Source organism: Zootoca vivipara, chromosome 13 (assembly GCF_963506605.1).
Source record: "Zootoca vivipara chromosome 13, rZooViv1.1, whole genome shotgun sequence".
Classification (NCBI taxonomy): domain Eukaryota; kingdom Metazoa; phylum Chordata; class Lepidosauria; order Squamata; family Lacertidae; genus Zootoca; species Zootoca vivipara.
Genome location: NC_083288.1, coordinates 10,164,382 through 10,180,751, shown reverse-complemented (window position 1 = coordinate 10,180,751; position 16,370 = coordinate 10,164,382). Strand labels below are relative to the sequence as shown.

The window sequence follows — 16,370 nt, the reverse complement described above, 5'->3', positions numbered from 1 at the left end:
GAAGTGCATAGACGCGACTTCCGGTGTCGGCGGTGGCCATTTTTGGTGCCCATAGATGGGTGGAGCGACACCGGAAGTTGCGTCGACGCACTTCCTGACATGCGTACAAGCGACTTCCGACGCCGCCGGCGGCCATTTTTTTGTGCCCATAGAAGGGCAAAGCGACACCGGAAGTTATGCCGACGCAACTTCTGGTGTCACACGGCTGCCGGTCCCGGATTCTGCAGTCCGGGACTTGGAAGGTAAGGAGAGAGAGAGAGGTGTGGGGCGTGTGCTGGAAACCCCTGACTTGTACCATGCAAAGGGAAGCCACACCCATTGCTCCGCCCAGTTTTGCCCACCACCGGCACGTACCTCTGGGAGATTGCCAGGGAGGCCCTCTGGACTGCAAAAGGTTCTCCACCACAGCCAGGATGGACGATTGTCAGGGTTAAGTGTAGAGAGATGCAGATTCCCCATCCCACGACTAGCCTGTGATGCTCTTCCAATTGGGCTTGAGTCCAGCAGCCCTGATTATCCTCTTCTCTCTCCTGTACCAGGTAGGTGATAAGGTGATGGCGATGGCCAGGTCGGGGCTCTGGCAGGAAATTGTGACGGTCCCAGCCAACCAGACATTCCCCATGCCAGAAGGGATGAGTTTCGAGGAAGCGGCTGCCTTTTTGGTCAACTACATCACCGCCTATATGGTCCTCTTTGACTTCGGCAACCTGCGACCCAACCAGAGCGTCCTGGTCCACATGGCAGCAGGTAACCAAGGATTTCCCCCTTTGCAGTAGGAAGCTATAGATCAGGCACTCCCAAACCTCGGCCCTCCAGATGTTTTGGACTACAATTCCCATCATCCCTGACCACTGGCCCTCTTAGCTAGGGAACATGGGAGTTGTAGGCTAAAACATCTGGAGGTCCACAGTTTGGGGGTGCCTGCTATAGATCAATGGAAGAGGAACTCGCAGAGCAGTGCTTGACTTCCTGCTTCTCTTCCTGCACTACGAATGTATTTATTACACTTGTATCCTTCCTTCTCCTCAAGATAGTGCGCAAGGTTCTCTTCTTACCGCCCACCCTTTCCCCATATGTCACAAGGCAGTTTGGTCAAAGCTGGGATCATGGTTTGTTTCTCCCTAACAAGCTGGGATCACAACAAAGGCTTAGCTGCTGTAGAAATCCTAGCTCATTAGGGATAAAGAAACCACAATTCCAGGTTCAGACATTGCACCGATCGGAATTCTTGACCTGGTAGCACCATAGAAGGAGTGAAAACAGGCTATGCACACCAGTGTTCTGCTCACGTATGTTGTTGACGTGTGAGCGCAGCCATTGCGCAGTGGAACGGGACCGCCTAGTCATTGCCCAAGTGTTTAATTGCGAGCTTAATTCGGTAGCACAGATCAGACGCCACCAATCTTTGGGGGCCTGTGGAAATGCTTGCAAACTGGAGAAATGGTTGTGAGCACCACAACCGCAACCCCGCAACTTATTCTATTGGCTAAAGTATGCTTCTTTCGATCCTAATTTCAGGGGTGGGGGCCCTGTGGGTGCCAGGTTCCTGGCTTATATATTCTCTTGAGGCTTTTTTAAAATGAAGTATCTGTAGAATATGCTTCTTTCGATCCAAATTTCAGGGGCGGGGGCCCTGTGAGGACCCGGTTCCTGGCATACATCTTCCCTTGAGGCTTTTTTGATTTGATATTACCGGAGAGGCCAAGTCTGATGGATCTTAACTTATGCAAGTTTAGGCTCGGGAGGCGATGAACGCTGATACACTTCTCCTTGGCTCTTCATAAGCCTATCCGCGTCTTCTGTATGGGCCAATGGAGCAGCTACTGAATTTGGCAGTGAGTGGGGACAATATTTTTCACGTCGGGATGGAGTTGAACAAGAACCCGGTCTCCTCGTTCTGCCAGTGGCGCCACAATGCAGGCAATTCACTTGCCCCTGTCTCCTCCTTCCAGGTGGCGTGGGGACTGCAGCCGTCCAGCTCTGCAAAACTGTAGAGAACGTCACCGTTTTTGGCACAGCTTCTGCCTCCAAACATGAAACCATCAAGGAGAATGGGGTTACCTATCCCATTGACTATCGGGCAACTGATTACGTGGCAGAAGTCCGGAAAATCTCCCCCAAAGGTCAGTGACAAGAGCAGAGGGAGAGAGCTCTGGCAAAAGCGTGCAGCAGGCAAAAGCGTTCCTTCATATAACTAGGCATTTTGCCTTTAACTGTCTGTGGTCTTTTAGAAGTGTATAGGATGTTTTTTTAAAAAAATCTCTTCCTCCTGGTTTCAATGTACCTACATGGGGTTTATTATTGTCTGCCTGCTGGATGGGTTGAACGTTGCTTTCGGGTTACCCTGGGCAAGGTAAAGCGACCAACAAATTTAAGAAATAATAATAACAATAAAATAACAATAATTATCATTATCTCCATCTCTGGGTTTCTGCTTGCGACGTGACTTTCAGCAGAATTGTGCTAACCTGTTGCAAAGCTCCACAAAGTTTTAAGGGGATTAATATACCTGCTGGAATAAACAAGAGTTCTGGAGATAAAAGCACTCTTTCCTTTCATTAGGCTAGAGTGCTGTTTAAATTTGGCCAAGGGAACACATCACATTACAGTGGTACCTCAGTTTATGAACACAATTGGTTCCAGAAGTCTGTTCATAAACTGAAGCGTTCATAAACTGAAGCGAACTTTCCCATTGAAAGTAATGGAAAGTGAATTAATTCGTTCCAGATGGGTCCGCAGCGTTCGTAAACCGAAAATTCGTAAACCGAGGTGTTCATAAACCGAGGTTCCACTGTATAGCCTTTTTAATATTTTTTAAAAAACCAGGGCTTTCCCTTCTGCATTTTTTGGAATGTTCCCCTAAGTGAAATAGGTTTACAACTGTCCAGAAACAGATATTTCAGACATGGAGCTGGGCATTTGTTCCTGAATACTGGAAGGTCCTTCTAAATCTTTTGTAATGGCAACTTTCTCTCTCTGTCTTGTTAGGTGTAGATGTCGTCTTAGACCCTCTGGGGGGTTCAGATACCACAAAAGGCTTTAATCTCCTGAAGCCAATGGGAAAACTAGTCACCTACGGTGAGTAAAGAAAACTTGTTGGGAACTGAATGGAGGCTCCACCCAGCCCTGGAATCTTTTTTAATCCCAAAGCGCAAACTCAAATCTTCGAATAAGAAAATGCCTCTGCGCATGTGCAGAATGCTGCACTTTAAATGTGGAGCTCAGCTCTGTGCTGGAGCCAGTTTGCAATGCCCCCAAGGCTTAGCCACTGGAGCCCGAGAAATGGAAACGGGGTCAGACCAAAAGCTCCCATCTTTCTATCTCCAAAAGATCCTCTGAAGCACATTCCCCTTTATCTGAGTCAACCCTGCAGCTGTAACAGAAGCTTTGTGGCATGTGGGAGTCAAACGCCAAAGATGTTGAATACTTCTCTCCCCCTGCTTCCGGCAGTGAGCACACTGTAATTCTGTGCTTGCAGACAAAGCCTTTACACAGTCAAACTGGCAGCGGAGATCAGAATCTTGCAACCCCAGGGTGGCCATCTAGAAGTTTCAGAGTTGAAAATTGCAGGCCGTTGCAGACGCCAACATGGTGTTCCGAAAAAGGTCACTGTCATTTCCAGTCTTTCCCCCCTTCTGCAATGTAAAGACCCCAAATACTAGGCTACTGTTTATGATTGTGAATGCATTACAAAACCTAAATTTGTTTCCGCCCAGTTTTGACCCTGGTTTTGACATAGATGGCCTACAATGGGAGAAGGAGGGTGGAGTCTAATAGATGATGATGATGATATTTATATGCTGCCAACTGACTGGGTTGCCCCAGCCACTCTGGGCAGCTTCCAACAGAATATTAAAAACACAATACGACTTCCCAGAACAGGGCTGCCTTCAGATGTTTTCTAAAAGCCAAATGCAGTTGTACCTTGGTTGTCGGACGCCCTGGAACTTGGACGTTTTGGTTCCCGAACTCCGCAAACCTGGAAGTGATTGTTCCGGTTTGCAAACGTTCTTTTTGGAACCCGAACGTCCGGCGGGGCTTCTGCGGCTTCTGATAATCAGAAGCCGTGATTTGGTTTCTAACGTTTTGGAAGTCGAACGGACTTCCAGAATGGATTCGGTTCGACTTCTAGGGTTCGACTGTAGTCATTTATTTCCTTGACATCTGATGGGAGGGCGTTCCACAGGGCGGGGGCCACTACCGAGAAGGCCCTCTGCCTGGTTCCCCGTAACTTCACTTCTTGCGGTGAGGGAAATGCCATAAGGCCCTCAGAGGTGATGCTGCTAAGTCTCTCAGTGGCTTTGGCCATCATTGGCCATGTTATCCTTCTGTGGTTCAGGGCCAGAGAGTTCCAGGAGCTCTATCTTCCTGGATGGCCGCATCCAGCAAGTGTTACTGGAAGCCTACTGTTACCCTTTCTCCTGGCATTTGTGCCTTGTGCTGCTTTTCAACCACATGAAACCACCGAGTGAGATCACCTGAGGTTCTGGAGTGTCGGCAGGTAGTGATGATGGCCCCCTTCAAAACTCCAGGTCATCTCGCTCCATCGCTCCTCGACATCTAATTCTAGTGAGGCACAGGAAGCCTTGAATTGGCTATCAGTAACGAACTAGATAAGGGCGATAAACTGAAGCTCAGTTGTAAAAGAGGGGAGGTACTGGTATAGCTCAGGGACTCATTGTTCGGGGGTGGGGAGTATAGGTCCTTGGTCTATTTTTTTTTTTTTGGTTGCTAGTTTTATTATTATTATTAAAGATTTTCTTGATTTACAAAAATATGTGTGGGGCTGGGGACCTGGGTGCTGCAGAGATTATCTGCCTCCACTTTGGGCAGAGTAGCTAAATTGCACCTAGGAAGCCAAATCATGTACAATACTGATGCTTTTCTTGACATTAAGGCAATGCCCAAGCACTTGTTGAAATATTCCAAAGCCTTTACTAGCAGGACATAGAGCTAAGGAAGAATAATATGCAAAGGATTTACATTCACATGCTCTTCCAAGCACGGGTTTAGTTTTCTTAGTTGAAGATTTCAGCCTCTGCCTAATGATCCAGCGTGAGACAGTGGCTTTGAGCACATGCAGAGCACTTTGTCAGTTGCCCCTAAGCAACTCTTGTGTAACAGCGCACAACGAAATTAACTCTCGAAACACCAGCAATTTATAATTAGGCAGAAATTCACTTGGAACAATTACAATGGTAATTACTAAACGATGAGCAATGAAGGTAACTGCAAGCCACAATGCATAAAATACCACAATACACGCAAAACCATGTAAAAGGAACAAATTGAGAAACAAAGACACACAACTTAAAAAATCATTAAAAAACAACAACAACCCTAATCTCCTCTCCTCCCTTCTCAGCTGCTTCTGCTGTTCTTAGTCATGGCCTGGGAGAGGCTAATTGCTCAGCTAGACTTGATTGAGGTTGCCTGTGTAGGAAAATAAAGTTAACCTTCCAAGACATCCTGGCCGCTGTATGCTACTACTGTGGCCTAGAATCGAATAGAATAGAATAGAATAGAATAGAATCGTAGAGTTGGAAGAGACCACAAGGGCCATCCAGTCCAACCCCCTGCCGAGCAGGAAACACCATCAAAGCATTCTTGACATATGCCTGTCAAGCCTCTGCTTAAAGACCTCCAAAGAAGGAGACTCCACCACACTCCTTGGTAGCAAATTCCACTGCCGAACAGCTCTTACTGTCAGGAAGTTCTTCCTGTGTTTCGTTAGCTCAAAAATGGAAAACAAGCAAAGTCCCAGCTAAAGAAGAATGGCAACTGAGGCTGACAGAATATGCGCAGCTTTCAGACCTAACATACAGAATAAGAGAACAAGAAGAACATACGTTTAGAGAAGATTGGAAAATATTTATTGAATGTATGGGGGGGGGGAATTGTGTACACTTGAAAACATTGGCGGCATTAAGATAAATTCAGCAGTGTAAATAAGTTTTGATGGATGTGATAATGGAATACTGAATGGTATAGTTTATGTAAAATGTGCAGAGGTTTAAGATTTTCAAAATGAACCATGGAAAGCATTCAGCCAGGCGGATGCTAAATGATACGCCTTTCTGCTTGGCAGGTGTAGCCAACTTGCTAACAGGGCAGAGGAAGAACCTGATGGCCATGGCTAAGACCTGGTGGAACCAGTTCAGCATCAATGCCTTGCAGCTCCTGCATCTCAACAAGTCTGTCTGCGGCTACCACCTGGGTTACCTAGACGAGGAGGTGGAGCTCTTGAGCAGCGTGGTGAACAAGCTGCTTGCCCTCTACAACCAAGGCAAAATCAAGCCCAAGGTGGACTCCGTTTGGCCCTTTGATCAGGTGAGTGTGGGCGGCAGCGCAACGGGCTCTTCTCGTGCTTAATGCTTAATCGGTTTCTAGGTGCGATTTCAGGGCTTTGGCGGTTCACTGGAGATAAAGGGGAGGCCCTCCATTTAGGCACAGGAAATCAAAGGCAGGCCTATAGGGTGCAGCGGGGGGGGGGAGCTGGTTTGTACACATGCAAAGAGATTTAGGGGGCTTTAGGTGTGAGCACAAGCTGAACAGGAGCCAGCAGAAAGATGCAGCAGCTAAAAAGGCTAACACAATCTTAAGAGGAGCACAGTCTCCAGATCACAAAGGCAACAATGGTTCTGCTCTGTTTAGGTTGCGTTGTGGATCTGGGTGTGCCACATATAACAAAAAGACGTTGCTAAACTATGTTGTGTTTCCAGAGGAGGGTGACCACAATGGTGAGGAAGCTGGAAACCGAGCCCTGTGAGGAAAGAGCTGAAACAGCAGGGGGGGGGTGCAGCCTGGAGATGAGAAAGTCAAGGGGGGAGCGTTTTAGCGTTCTTCAGGAGGTGGCGTAGACTAGGGTCCCGTCCGCACCATACAGCATTTAAACACACACTGGTTCCCTCCAGGAATGATGGGAATTGTATCTTACTGTTTAGTGAGCTGGGAGAATCTGTGGCAGAGAGAAGTCCAAAATCAGAAGTGGAGGCTGAAGCAGGAGAGGAGGGAGGCCAACAGGCAGAGATGAAGCAGACTGGGAAGAGTCTGCTGCTTGCGGACAGCTCCCCTCCACCCTGGTCTCCTAGAACCAGGAGAGGCATGGAGAGAGCGGGGGAGAAGATAGCTTCAGGCAGACACAGGTGGTGGCCTGCAAGTCTTCACGGCGGTGACGGGAGATGGCGGCAGTAGCGGTGGCAGACTGCAAGGCCTCGCGGCAGCGGCACTAACAGTGATAGCCTGCAAGGCCTTGCGTCAGTGATAGAGAGTGGCGGCAGTAGCAGCGGCGGCCTGTGAGGACTCGCAGCAGTGGTAGGAAGTGGCGGCAGCGGACTGCGATGGGAAGTGGCAGCAGTAACGGCACTTGCCTGAGAGGCCTTGCAGTGGTGAAAGGATTTGGCAGCAGAAGTGGCAGCGGACTGCAAGTCCTCCTGGCGGTAGTGGGAGCATAGCTGCCAAGTCTCCCGTATTCCCCGGGAAACCCCTGTTTTTTCGGCTGTCCCCAGCCGAAAAAAACGGATTTTTTTGTTTCCCCCCGGTTTATTCTGGCGCGGCGGCCATTTTGGAACTCGGCGGAGCGTGCTCAGAAGCGACTTTTGATGCTGCTTTGCCCAGTTCCAAAATGGCTGCAGCGCGACTTCTGCTGCGGCGGCCATTTTGGAACAGAGCAGAGCAGCATCAAAAGTAGCTTCTGAGCATGCTCCGCCCAGTTCCAAAATGGTGGCAGTGCTACTTCCGGTCTGCTACTTCCGGCCCAGTCCCTTATTTCTCAGGCCCGAACTTGGCAGCTATGAGTGGGAGGCGGTGGCAGAAGGTGTGGTGCCCTGCCTCGGCTTCTGCCGCTGTCTCCTGCCGCCGCCACTGCAAAGCCTCACAGGCCGCCACTACTGCCACCGGCATTGCATGGCCTTGCAAGGCTGCTGCCGCTCCTGCCACTGCCACCCACTGCCGTGGCAATGCTTCACAAGCTGCTGATTATTGTGCCCCTGCTGCCAGGCTGCCTCTGCTTCTGTCCCTCCCCTGCTGTTGATTTTGCTGCTGCCGCTTCTGCCTCCTAGCAGGCCTGCTGGCATTCCCAGATTATTTGTAGACTATGACTCATCACCGTACTTTGGCGTCCCCTGAATACACCATTTGGTAGCCAAGTCCAAAACCAAAAGTCCTGTTGGGATGCATTTTGGCTTGCCTGCTGATGAAACTGAGTGTGTGTCGATTGATAATGTTGTCATTTAACCATTTTAGACTAGTAGCCGTCAGGACATTGTCCTGTTATGTATAATTCCTTCCTTATTTCAGATATTGTCATATATATCCATATATCGCGATGTCCAGCTGGCGATACGTTGCGATACTGATAACCAGTTATTGCTCAGCCCTCGTGTGGAGAGCAGGGTGATTTCACACAAAGCCTTTCACTGCCTGACTTTACATTTAGTCATGTGGTGGGGGTGCTGTGGGGAGCGAGTGAAGAAATAGTTGAGTCATTGGATCACATGTGTATTTGCTGCTCATTAAGAGAGAGAACAAACGGCACAAACCCAACCCCAGCAAATCTAGTGTTGGGCTTTAGTGAGTAAGTGCATTGTGTGGTTTTTTTCCTTCCACAAAAGGTCCCCGGTTCAATACTTTGCATCTCCAGGCAGGCCTGCAAGAGAACCCCTAGTTCAGATGTAGGCAGCACTGAGCTGGAGAGACCCAACAGTCTGACTCTCTGCGACAACCACTCTTCCCAGTCGTGGCATTTGCCTCTTGCAGGGCTGAGCCTTTTAAAAGAGGCTCCTCCCGGGCGCTGAGATCTCCTCCCCTTGTTGCCTTACATGTTCTAAGACCTGACACTGAAAACTGGCTTGGGAAGTGAGCAATGTTTTGGAGCTGTTGCTGCAGTGTGGTTTCACCTTTGGCCAGGTCGCTTATGATCCCTGCTTAAGGGTAAAGGGGCCCCTGACCATCAGGTCCAGTCGTGTCCAACTCTGGGGTTGCGGCGCTCCTCTCACTTTACTGGCCGAGGGAGCCGGCGTTTGTCCACAGACAGCTTCCGGGTCATGTGGCCAGCATGACAAAGCTGCTTCTGGCGAACCAGAGCAGCACATGGAAACGCCGTTTACCTTCCCGCCGGAGCGGTCCCTATTTATCTACTTGCACTTTTATGTGCTTTCGAACTGCTAGGTGGGCAGGAGCTGGGACCGAGCAACAGGAGCTCACCCCGTCGCAGGGATTTGAACCGCCGACCTTCTGATCAGCAAGCCCTAGACTCTGTGGTTTAACCCACAGCGCCACCTGCTTGGGAATCTCTTATTGGGGGTGGGGGAAGAAGAGAGGCAGGCAAACCAGAAAGGAGGCAAGGATGGGGGGGGATTCTCCTGAGATTATTTCCTTCCCTTGCCCCCTGCCTGTGTATTCTGATGGACACAGTAACAAGTGGATTCCAGCTACTTTTAATTAAGCTGAGAACGTGTGGGGTGAAAAGAAAAAAACAAACCTCCTTTGCTGCATCTGAGCTGTAAAAAAAAAACCCTGTTCCTTGAAATCAGTTTCTAAAAAGGGTTAAGGAATTGCAGAATCGGAAGAATCTAGGAGGACGGGGAGAGATCTGATAGCTGCTGAATGCAACATTCCTTTCTGCTGTTAGGATGGTTCATTAGCAGTTGGTAAGGGACGCGGGTGGCGCTGTGGTCTAAACCACAGAGCATCTTGGACTTGCCGATCGGAAGGTCAGCGGTTCAAATCCCCACGACGGGGTGAGCTCCTGTTGCTCTGTCCCACCTCTTGACAACCTAGCAGTTCAAAAGCACGCCAGTGCAAGTAGATAAATAGGTACCGCTGCAGTGGGAAGGTAAACGGCGTTTCCGTGTGCTGCTCTGGTTTCCGTCACGGTGTCCCGTTGCGCCAGAAGCAGTTTAGTCATGCTGGCCACAACCCTATAGTTGCCTTTGACTGGACTTAACCGTCCAGGGGTCCTTTACCTTTTTTTTAGCAGTAACTCCGCCATGGTAAAAAAAGGAAACGCTCAGATTGAATTGTGAACTGGCTTAGTCTGTTGGCAGTGGATGTTGCAAAAGCTGCAGCTACCTGAATAGCATTCAAGGACTGCACAAATTCATGAAGCGTCCGTCAATCCAAGGCTGAAAATCAGTGGCAGGGTACTTCTGTTTCTCAGAGCCTGGGGAGGGCCAATCTCCTTTTGGGTGTTGTATCTGGCTGACCAACACTGCAGATGGATTTTTGACCCGATTCCAAGGGGACCAGTTCCAAGAGATCCCACAATAATTGTCTTTGCCGCCTAAGAGGATTGATGTGTGTGTATTTGGGGGGGGCATGACTAGTGCCAGCTGAAACACCCTTAAGGAAGAAAATGAAGCCCCTCATCCTTCTCCCCCTGCAGGTGGTAGATGCCATGAAGCAGATGCAAGAGAAGAAAAACGTTGGGAAAGTTGTGCTGATTCCCGAAGCACCACCAAAGGACGAAAGCAAAGAAGCGGAGAACTGAAGTGAAAGGCGTGGGTGGAATGTCTGACCTCAGGTCCTCATGTTGTTGTATTTTGAGTTGTGTTATTTTTAATTTTTTTTTTTTTTTTAAACCCTGTCCCCCTCCTCCCCATGTCTGACCCTTTGATGGAAGTAGGAATGGGCATATAGATCTCTCACTGCTGTTCGTGGAATAAGTGGTGTGTGTAAGGACCGGAAAGACACACATGTATTGTTGTCGGTTGGTGGCCTCTAGAGGCGATGCAAGCTTCTGGGTTCCACAGAACGCTTCGCGCAAAGGTTTGCACCATCTCTAAAGCATTGGCCGGCCTCCTTTAAAAAGTAAATAAATAGAAAGGTAACCACAGAGAGGTATTGATCCTGCATCTCTGCTCTTCTGGCATCAACACTTCATTAAAGGATTAACAAGGCACAATGTGAACATGCAGGTTCCTGAGTGAAGTAGACATCCACTGAAATTTCCTCTTGATTTCTGGATCCTTCCTTTACCTTTATTTGTAACCTCCCCACAACTCCACAAAACCCATGCCAAATTCACCTCCTGAGCCCTCTTCTCTTCCCACCCAGTTCCCCCCCCCCGCATCTGGTGACTAATAACTTTAGAGCACGTAAAACTCGCATTATTATTACAGCAGCCATCGAAAGTCTCCATGGAAACGGGGCTTCAAACCTGCCGCTTCCGATGGGCACATTTTAATAAGCAGGACGCATCCGACTTTTTCAGCTCTGCTGTGACAAGAAGAATGGAGGAGAAGGGAGAGAATTGTGCCTCTGCGTTATCTTGATGCCTTGATCCTGTCCACATCTTAGCATTTCTAAACCATTTTTTAAATAAAATAAAAAAACCTGCCCTGGCAATTGCAATGATTATGTGAAGGATGCAACAGAAAGCACCTAGGTTTCTTTTGAGAGACACCTTGGGGTTCCCCCCCCCACTTTAGTTGGGTTGTGTGGACAGATACACAACAGTGCCTAACTGCTGACTCGCCTGCAATCAGCTGACTTGTCGGCAATCTCAAAAATTGTGCTATCGCTTGCAGAATCAGCTGTCCTGGTCATGTAAATGTCACATGACTTGGTGGTTGGATGTTTGAATGAATGAATGGGGGAAACAATCTATACACAATCTGGCTGGAGGAAGGACACTGAAACCCTTCTCTGCTGCAACTCTTGGTCGTCGTTTTTCTTTGAGAGCAAGAGCACCTTCAGGCCGGTTGCCTTCCAGAACGCGCCTAGCAGAATTACACACTGGCTAAATATTCCCTTTACATCTGCATTTCCTGTCAGGCTGTGGGAGAACAGACAGTGAAATTTAGCAGTTGCCTGCAACGAGCAGAGACTTTCTGCTTCCGGTCCTTTCACTTTTGGTTAGTGGTCTGTGTGGAAAATGAGTCACTGTGCTGCCTTAAGCTGTGTGGGTCCCTGTGTTGTGCTTATATCCAGGCTCGTCAGCCACTTCTGCGGGCTCTAATCTCTTCTTTGAAACCTCCAAGCCTTCTTTCCGCCCCCCTCTCTTCCATTTCAGCAAACCTCTCCACCTTTTTACGTCCTCGGGCCACAAAGCATCTCTCTGTAGCTCGACAGAGTCCCCAGTCCCCTTCCTTGATGTTCATACCTGGCGAAGGCAACAGACCTCCGAGGGTACCGTTCTGCCTTTGCCTGGCGTAAAGAAACGATCAAGAGCACAGGGAATCGCAGCAGTGAAACCTGGGCATTTCTCTATGTTTCCCTTTTCCCCCCTTTCCCCAGCCCCGTAGTGAGAGTGGAAGGCAACCGTGGGCTGTGTTTTGGCTCACAGCGAACCCTTGGTGCCCCCATCATTTGTTTCAGGGCTGTAGTCCCGCAGGCCCTTAGGTGCCAGGAATTGCCTACAGGAGTGTTTCCTCCTTACCTTATGGTAGGAAGGGATAGAGAAACCTGAGGGCCGCTAGAGCTCCCGTCAGTCCCAGCCGGCACGGCCAGTCGCCAGCGCTGATGGGAGTCCCAGCAACATCCAGAGGGATGTGAGTTCTCCTCCCCTGCCTTTTAGGCCCTGTTGCAGGAGGCATGGAAACTTTACACCTTCAGCATGCGTGCCCAAAAAGCCTTTCCCACTCCATCCAAGTATTTGACGTTTTTCAAATGCTTTCCCTTTAGCTACCCACACACACAACAAACAGGTCCATTAGCAATTTCTGTGAGTGAGCTAGGCAAGGAGGTTTCTTACGCCATCAGCACGGAAGGTAACTTGATCTTAACAACCAAAGATCAGGAGAATTATTCTAAGCAAAGGTTGCAAAGAGCAGATTCTGCAAACTATTTTCTTTTTCCTTGCTGTGCATCTTTTCTTTTTGTCCCAGGATGTAATATTGTCATTCCCTCCACGTAAAGTGCTGGAATTTTTTTGGGGGGGCGGGGCGGTGTCCCATCTTCTCAAGCAACTTGGATTGAAGGCCATTTAGCATGGGTCGAGCATCCTTTGTCCTACCATGCCATGCTTAGCGAAGGGTATTGCAAATGTCAGATTAATTCTTACAGGGCCCTAAGTTTTGGAGGGGCCAAAAGTGGAGCACATGATCTGCATGCAGGTGGCCGCAAGTTCAGTCCTTGCCGGCTGTTGTTGAAAGATGTCGGGAAAGACTCCTGGCTGTGAACTCCTGGCCACTGGCGCTCCAAATTCTGACTTGGCACAAGCCAGCTTAACGTACGTTCGTAAGGCAAGGCCAGCTGGCTAGCCGCCGTCTCACAGTCAAATGCAACCCAGGCCAAGATGGGCTGTGGAGAGCGGCTATACTGAAGAACAGAGCAGAGCCTGGTGACTTGCTGAAGCTGTGAACCTCCCAACATAGTCCTTTCTTCTCCTGCAAGTCCAGATCACTTGTGTGTTCACCCAGCAGTAAGCCCCATTGAGTTCAGTGGGACTTACTCCAAGGTAAGTTTGCACAGGATTGCAACATTTGCAGGCGGGACTCCCAACTCTGCCGTGTGCTAAGTGAACAAAAGAGAAAACACTCCCCAAACACAAGGAGCTTCCATCTCACACAGAGAGAGGGGAAATGGTGCAAAAAAATCACTAATCCGTGTTTTTAAATATATATTTACTTCCTCCCTTCTATCTTGCCTTCCTCCTTGCTGCTGCCTGGTGCCTTATTCCGGATGGCATTCTAAAACTCTTGTAACCTCATCCTGTTTAATACTGCAAGGGACCAGCCTTGCCTTGGTAAGAACTTCTATGCTGCGTTGTTCCTCCACCCCACCCCGTCACCAGTGCCTTGTTCAGACATTGAGTAAGGTCTATCTAACTCCAGAAGCCTTTGCCAAAAATCTGAGTTGTTTAGAACATTGCTCCTCCCTTTCGCCGGGAACTCGTGTGAACACACGATTATTTATGGCTTGTATTTTACACAAGCAGCGATGAGGCCTGCACACTTCAGTGCGCCTCTGCACAAGTGCATAAACCCCGCGGTGCTCTCTGAGAACTTGAGCTGAGCTTTCCCAAGATCCCAAATGCTGGGAGCCGTTGGACATTTTCAGAGATTTGCCGAGAAAGTCTTTCTGCTGTGCAATCTTACACACGCCTGCTCAAAAGTAAGACCTATTGTGCTCAATTAGACTTTCTCCCCAGGTAAAATATATGTAGGGTTGCAGCCTTAAATCTTCCAAAGCACCACTTCTGAATATTAATGTGCTCTAGGAAGCTACAAGGAGCCAGAATTAGGCTCTGTAGCTTTTTTTTTTAAAGGTTATCCCAGTGCTCTTGGGAAGAGAGGTGAAAAGGCATTTGTCCCATGTGCAATTTTTTTTAGAAAAACCAGAAGACATTAACCCGTAGCAACAGCAAGTGATGGTCCTATTCCCTTCCTGGTTTGTTTGTTTTTTGTTTTGTTTTTGCAGCTCCCCCCACCAAACCTGAAAGTTTACCTCCTGAACAGTAAAATATATCCTTTGTGCTAGACATTTAACACACTTGTCTTAGTGCTCAATACCTAAGGTTTTTCTAAAAATAATAATACAGGAGACATTCAATCTTAAAAAGCACTATAACTTTGCTCTTTGTTGCCTTGCTGATTAACACTGTAACCTTGAATTTTATAGCAACGCCCCCTTATTTTGTGACTTAACTGTGTGAGAGTACGAGTGTTGAGTGTGTGTTGAAGACAAACTGTTTTTTTGTTTGGCCCTCTTAAAAAAAAATTGTTAAAACTGCATGTACTTAACTTCAAGGACCAAAGTGGGGGTGGGGGGGAAAGCTAAGCTGTCACCTGAGTTTTCTTGACTCCAAAGGGCAAAACTTGTCACAATAAGAATGCTCTTGTTTTCTGTACGGATTTCTGTTGCACTGTTTCAAGATAAGATGAAATGGCGTTTTGAGCTAAAACGAGGCAGGTGAAGGCTGCTGTTTAGGATATGGTGGGCTATAATGGTGGGCCAAAAGTCTGAACAATTCAACTGCAAGTGTGCCTTTTCACCCTCTCTCTCCCCTCCAGCTCAAAGGACTTTAAGCACAACACCACACCCACGCTATTACTGAATGCAATGAGACTATGAGAGTTTTACTGCATCACTGCCTTCCTAAGCTACTGGCCCCCATGTGAGCTACAGTTCGACACATTTTGGTGTGGCATGGACAGTGCCGGTTCCCACCATGTAAGGAACCATTCACACAACATAAATGTGAGGTGCAAAGTTGCCTCAGAGTGATTTAAAAACAAAACAAATAATGTGCCAAACCTAGCACCTGCGTTGATGCCGGAGGTAAAACTCAACTGAGCACGGATTTTATCCAGAAAGTCCTCACTACGGTGGCCTCCTTGCAAAATATCAAAATCAGAGTCATAGCTGTCAAGTTCTCCCTTTTTTAAAGGGAAATTCCCTTATGCTGAATAGGCTTCCTCGCGAGAAAAGGGAAAACTTGACAGCTATGATCACAGTCGCCTAATTCACATTTTTACAACATCCCTATTCCTATTCATTTCCTGCTTGGCAGGGGGTTGGACTGGATGGCCCTTGTGGTCTCTTCCAACTCTATGTGGAGTGAGCTGGGGGTGGGTTAAAAGCACTCGGTTTTTCAACTCTACGATAAAGAGCATTGATCCTCAGGCAGATTGGCAGGACACACCAGACTTGGCATAAACGTCCTTCAGAATTTGAAGAGCTGCATCTGTGCCGCTCTCCCTTCCCAAAATGTTCTAAAGTTTTGGACTGGGTTGAGCTCGGCTCGCAAAAACGTTAACGGGGAACATTGCATGAGAGATGGTGGAAGGGAAAACTAGAGTCGAGGTGGCCGAGGGAGGGGAGGAAGATGCAAGGAAGGCCCTGCCTGTGTCGAGACATTTTATTTGCATGTTTGTGTTTTTGTGTGGTGTCGTCTTGAGTGACAAGTGAGGAGCCTCCAGACGTTAAGGTCGCCAGGTGTGCCTGATGCAGCTCAAATCACCTGTGGAGCCACCACTAACGTTGACAGGTACCCTTAAGGCCTGAGGCACTTCTGCTGAGCGAAGGGCAGTTAGCAGCCAGGGCCCATATCACTGCAGGCTGCGGCACAATGTCCCATTCGTTCCTCTTTTGATGGTTTGTGATGAGCAGCTTGTGTGTTTCCTTATGGTTAAAGATGCTTCTTTAAAAGTCTCTCGTATGGTGTTTTGAAAGAAGCTCGCTCTTTTCTGCTTGCGCATGTGTGTGTGTGTGTGTGCGCGTGCGTCAACCACGCAAATGTGCCAATGCTGTTTACACAGATTTCAGACATGAAATGCTAGTCTGCCTAATGTTACCATATGCCTTATGTGTTTTTTGGGTGTTCATTAAAAGCATAACGAAAAAGAAAGACAAGAGTTGTTCTGTGGCTCTTCCGTTCATTCAAAAGCAATTTGGGGTTTGTTGGCTCTGAGCTTTGCAGCCAAGGA

At 48.4% G+C, this 16,370-nt stretch overlaps 1 protein-coding gene across 1 annotated transcript in view; it reads left to right on the top strand.

Annotated features, from left to right (window-relative positions):
• The window catches only part of VAT1 (vesicle amine transport 1), a 38,705-nt gene extending 22,409 nt beyond the window's left edge, over window positions 1-16,296 (top strand). Inside the window, exons 2-6 of the mRNA XM_035134316.2 lie at window positions 540-747; window positions 1,953-2,123; window positions 2,989-3,078; window positions 6,089-6,330; window positions 10,385-16,296. Of these exons, the coding sequence (XP_034990207.2) occupies window positions 540-747; window positions 1,953-2,123; window positions 2,989-3,078; window positions 6,089-6,330; window positions 10,385-10,489 (816 nt within the window). The 3' untranslated portion in view covers window positions 10,490-16,296. The remainder of the gene's footprint in view (window positions 1-539; window positions 748-1,952; window positions 2,124-2,988; window positions 3,079-6,088; window positions 6,331-10,384) is intronic.
• Window positions 16,297-16,370: the final 74 nt, after the last annotated feature.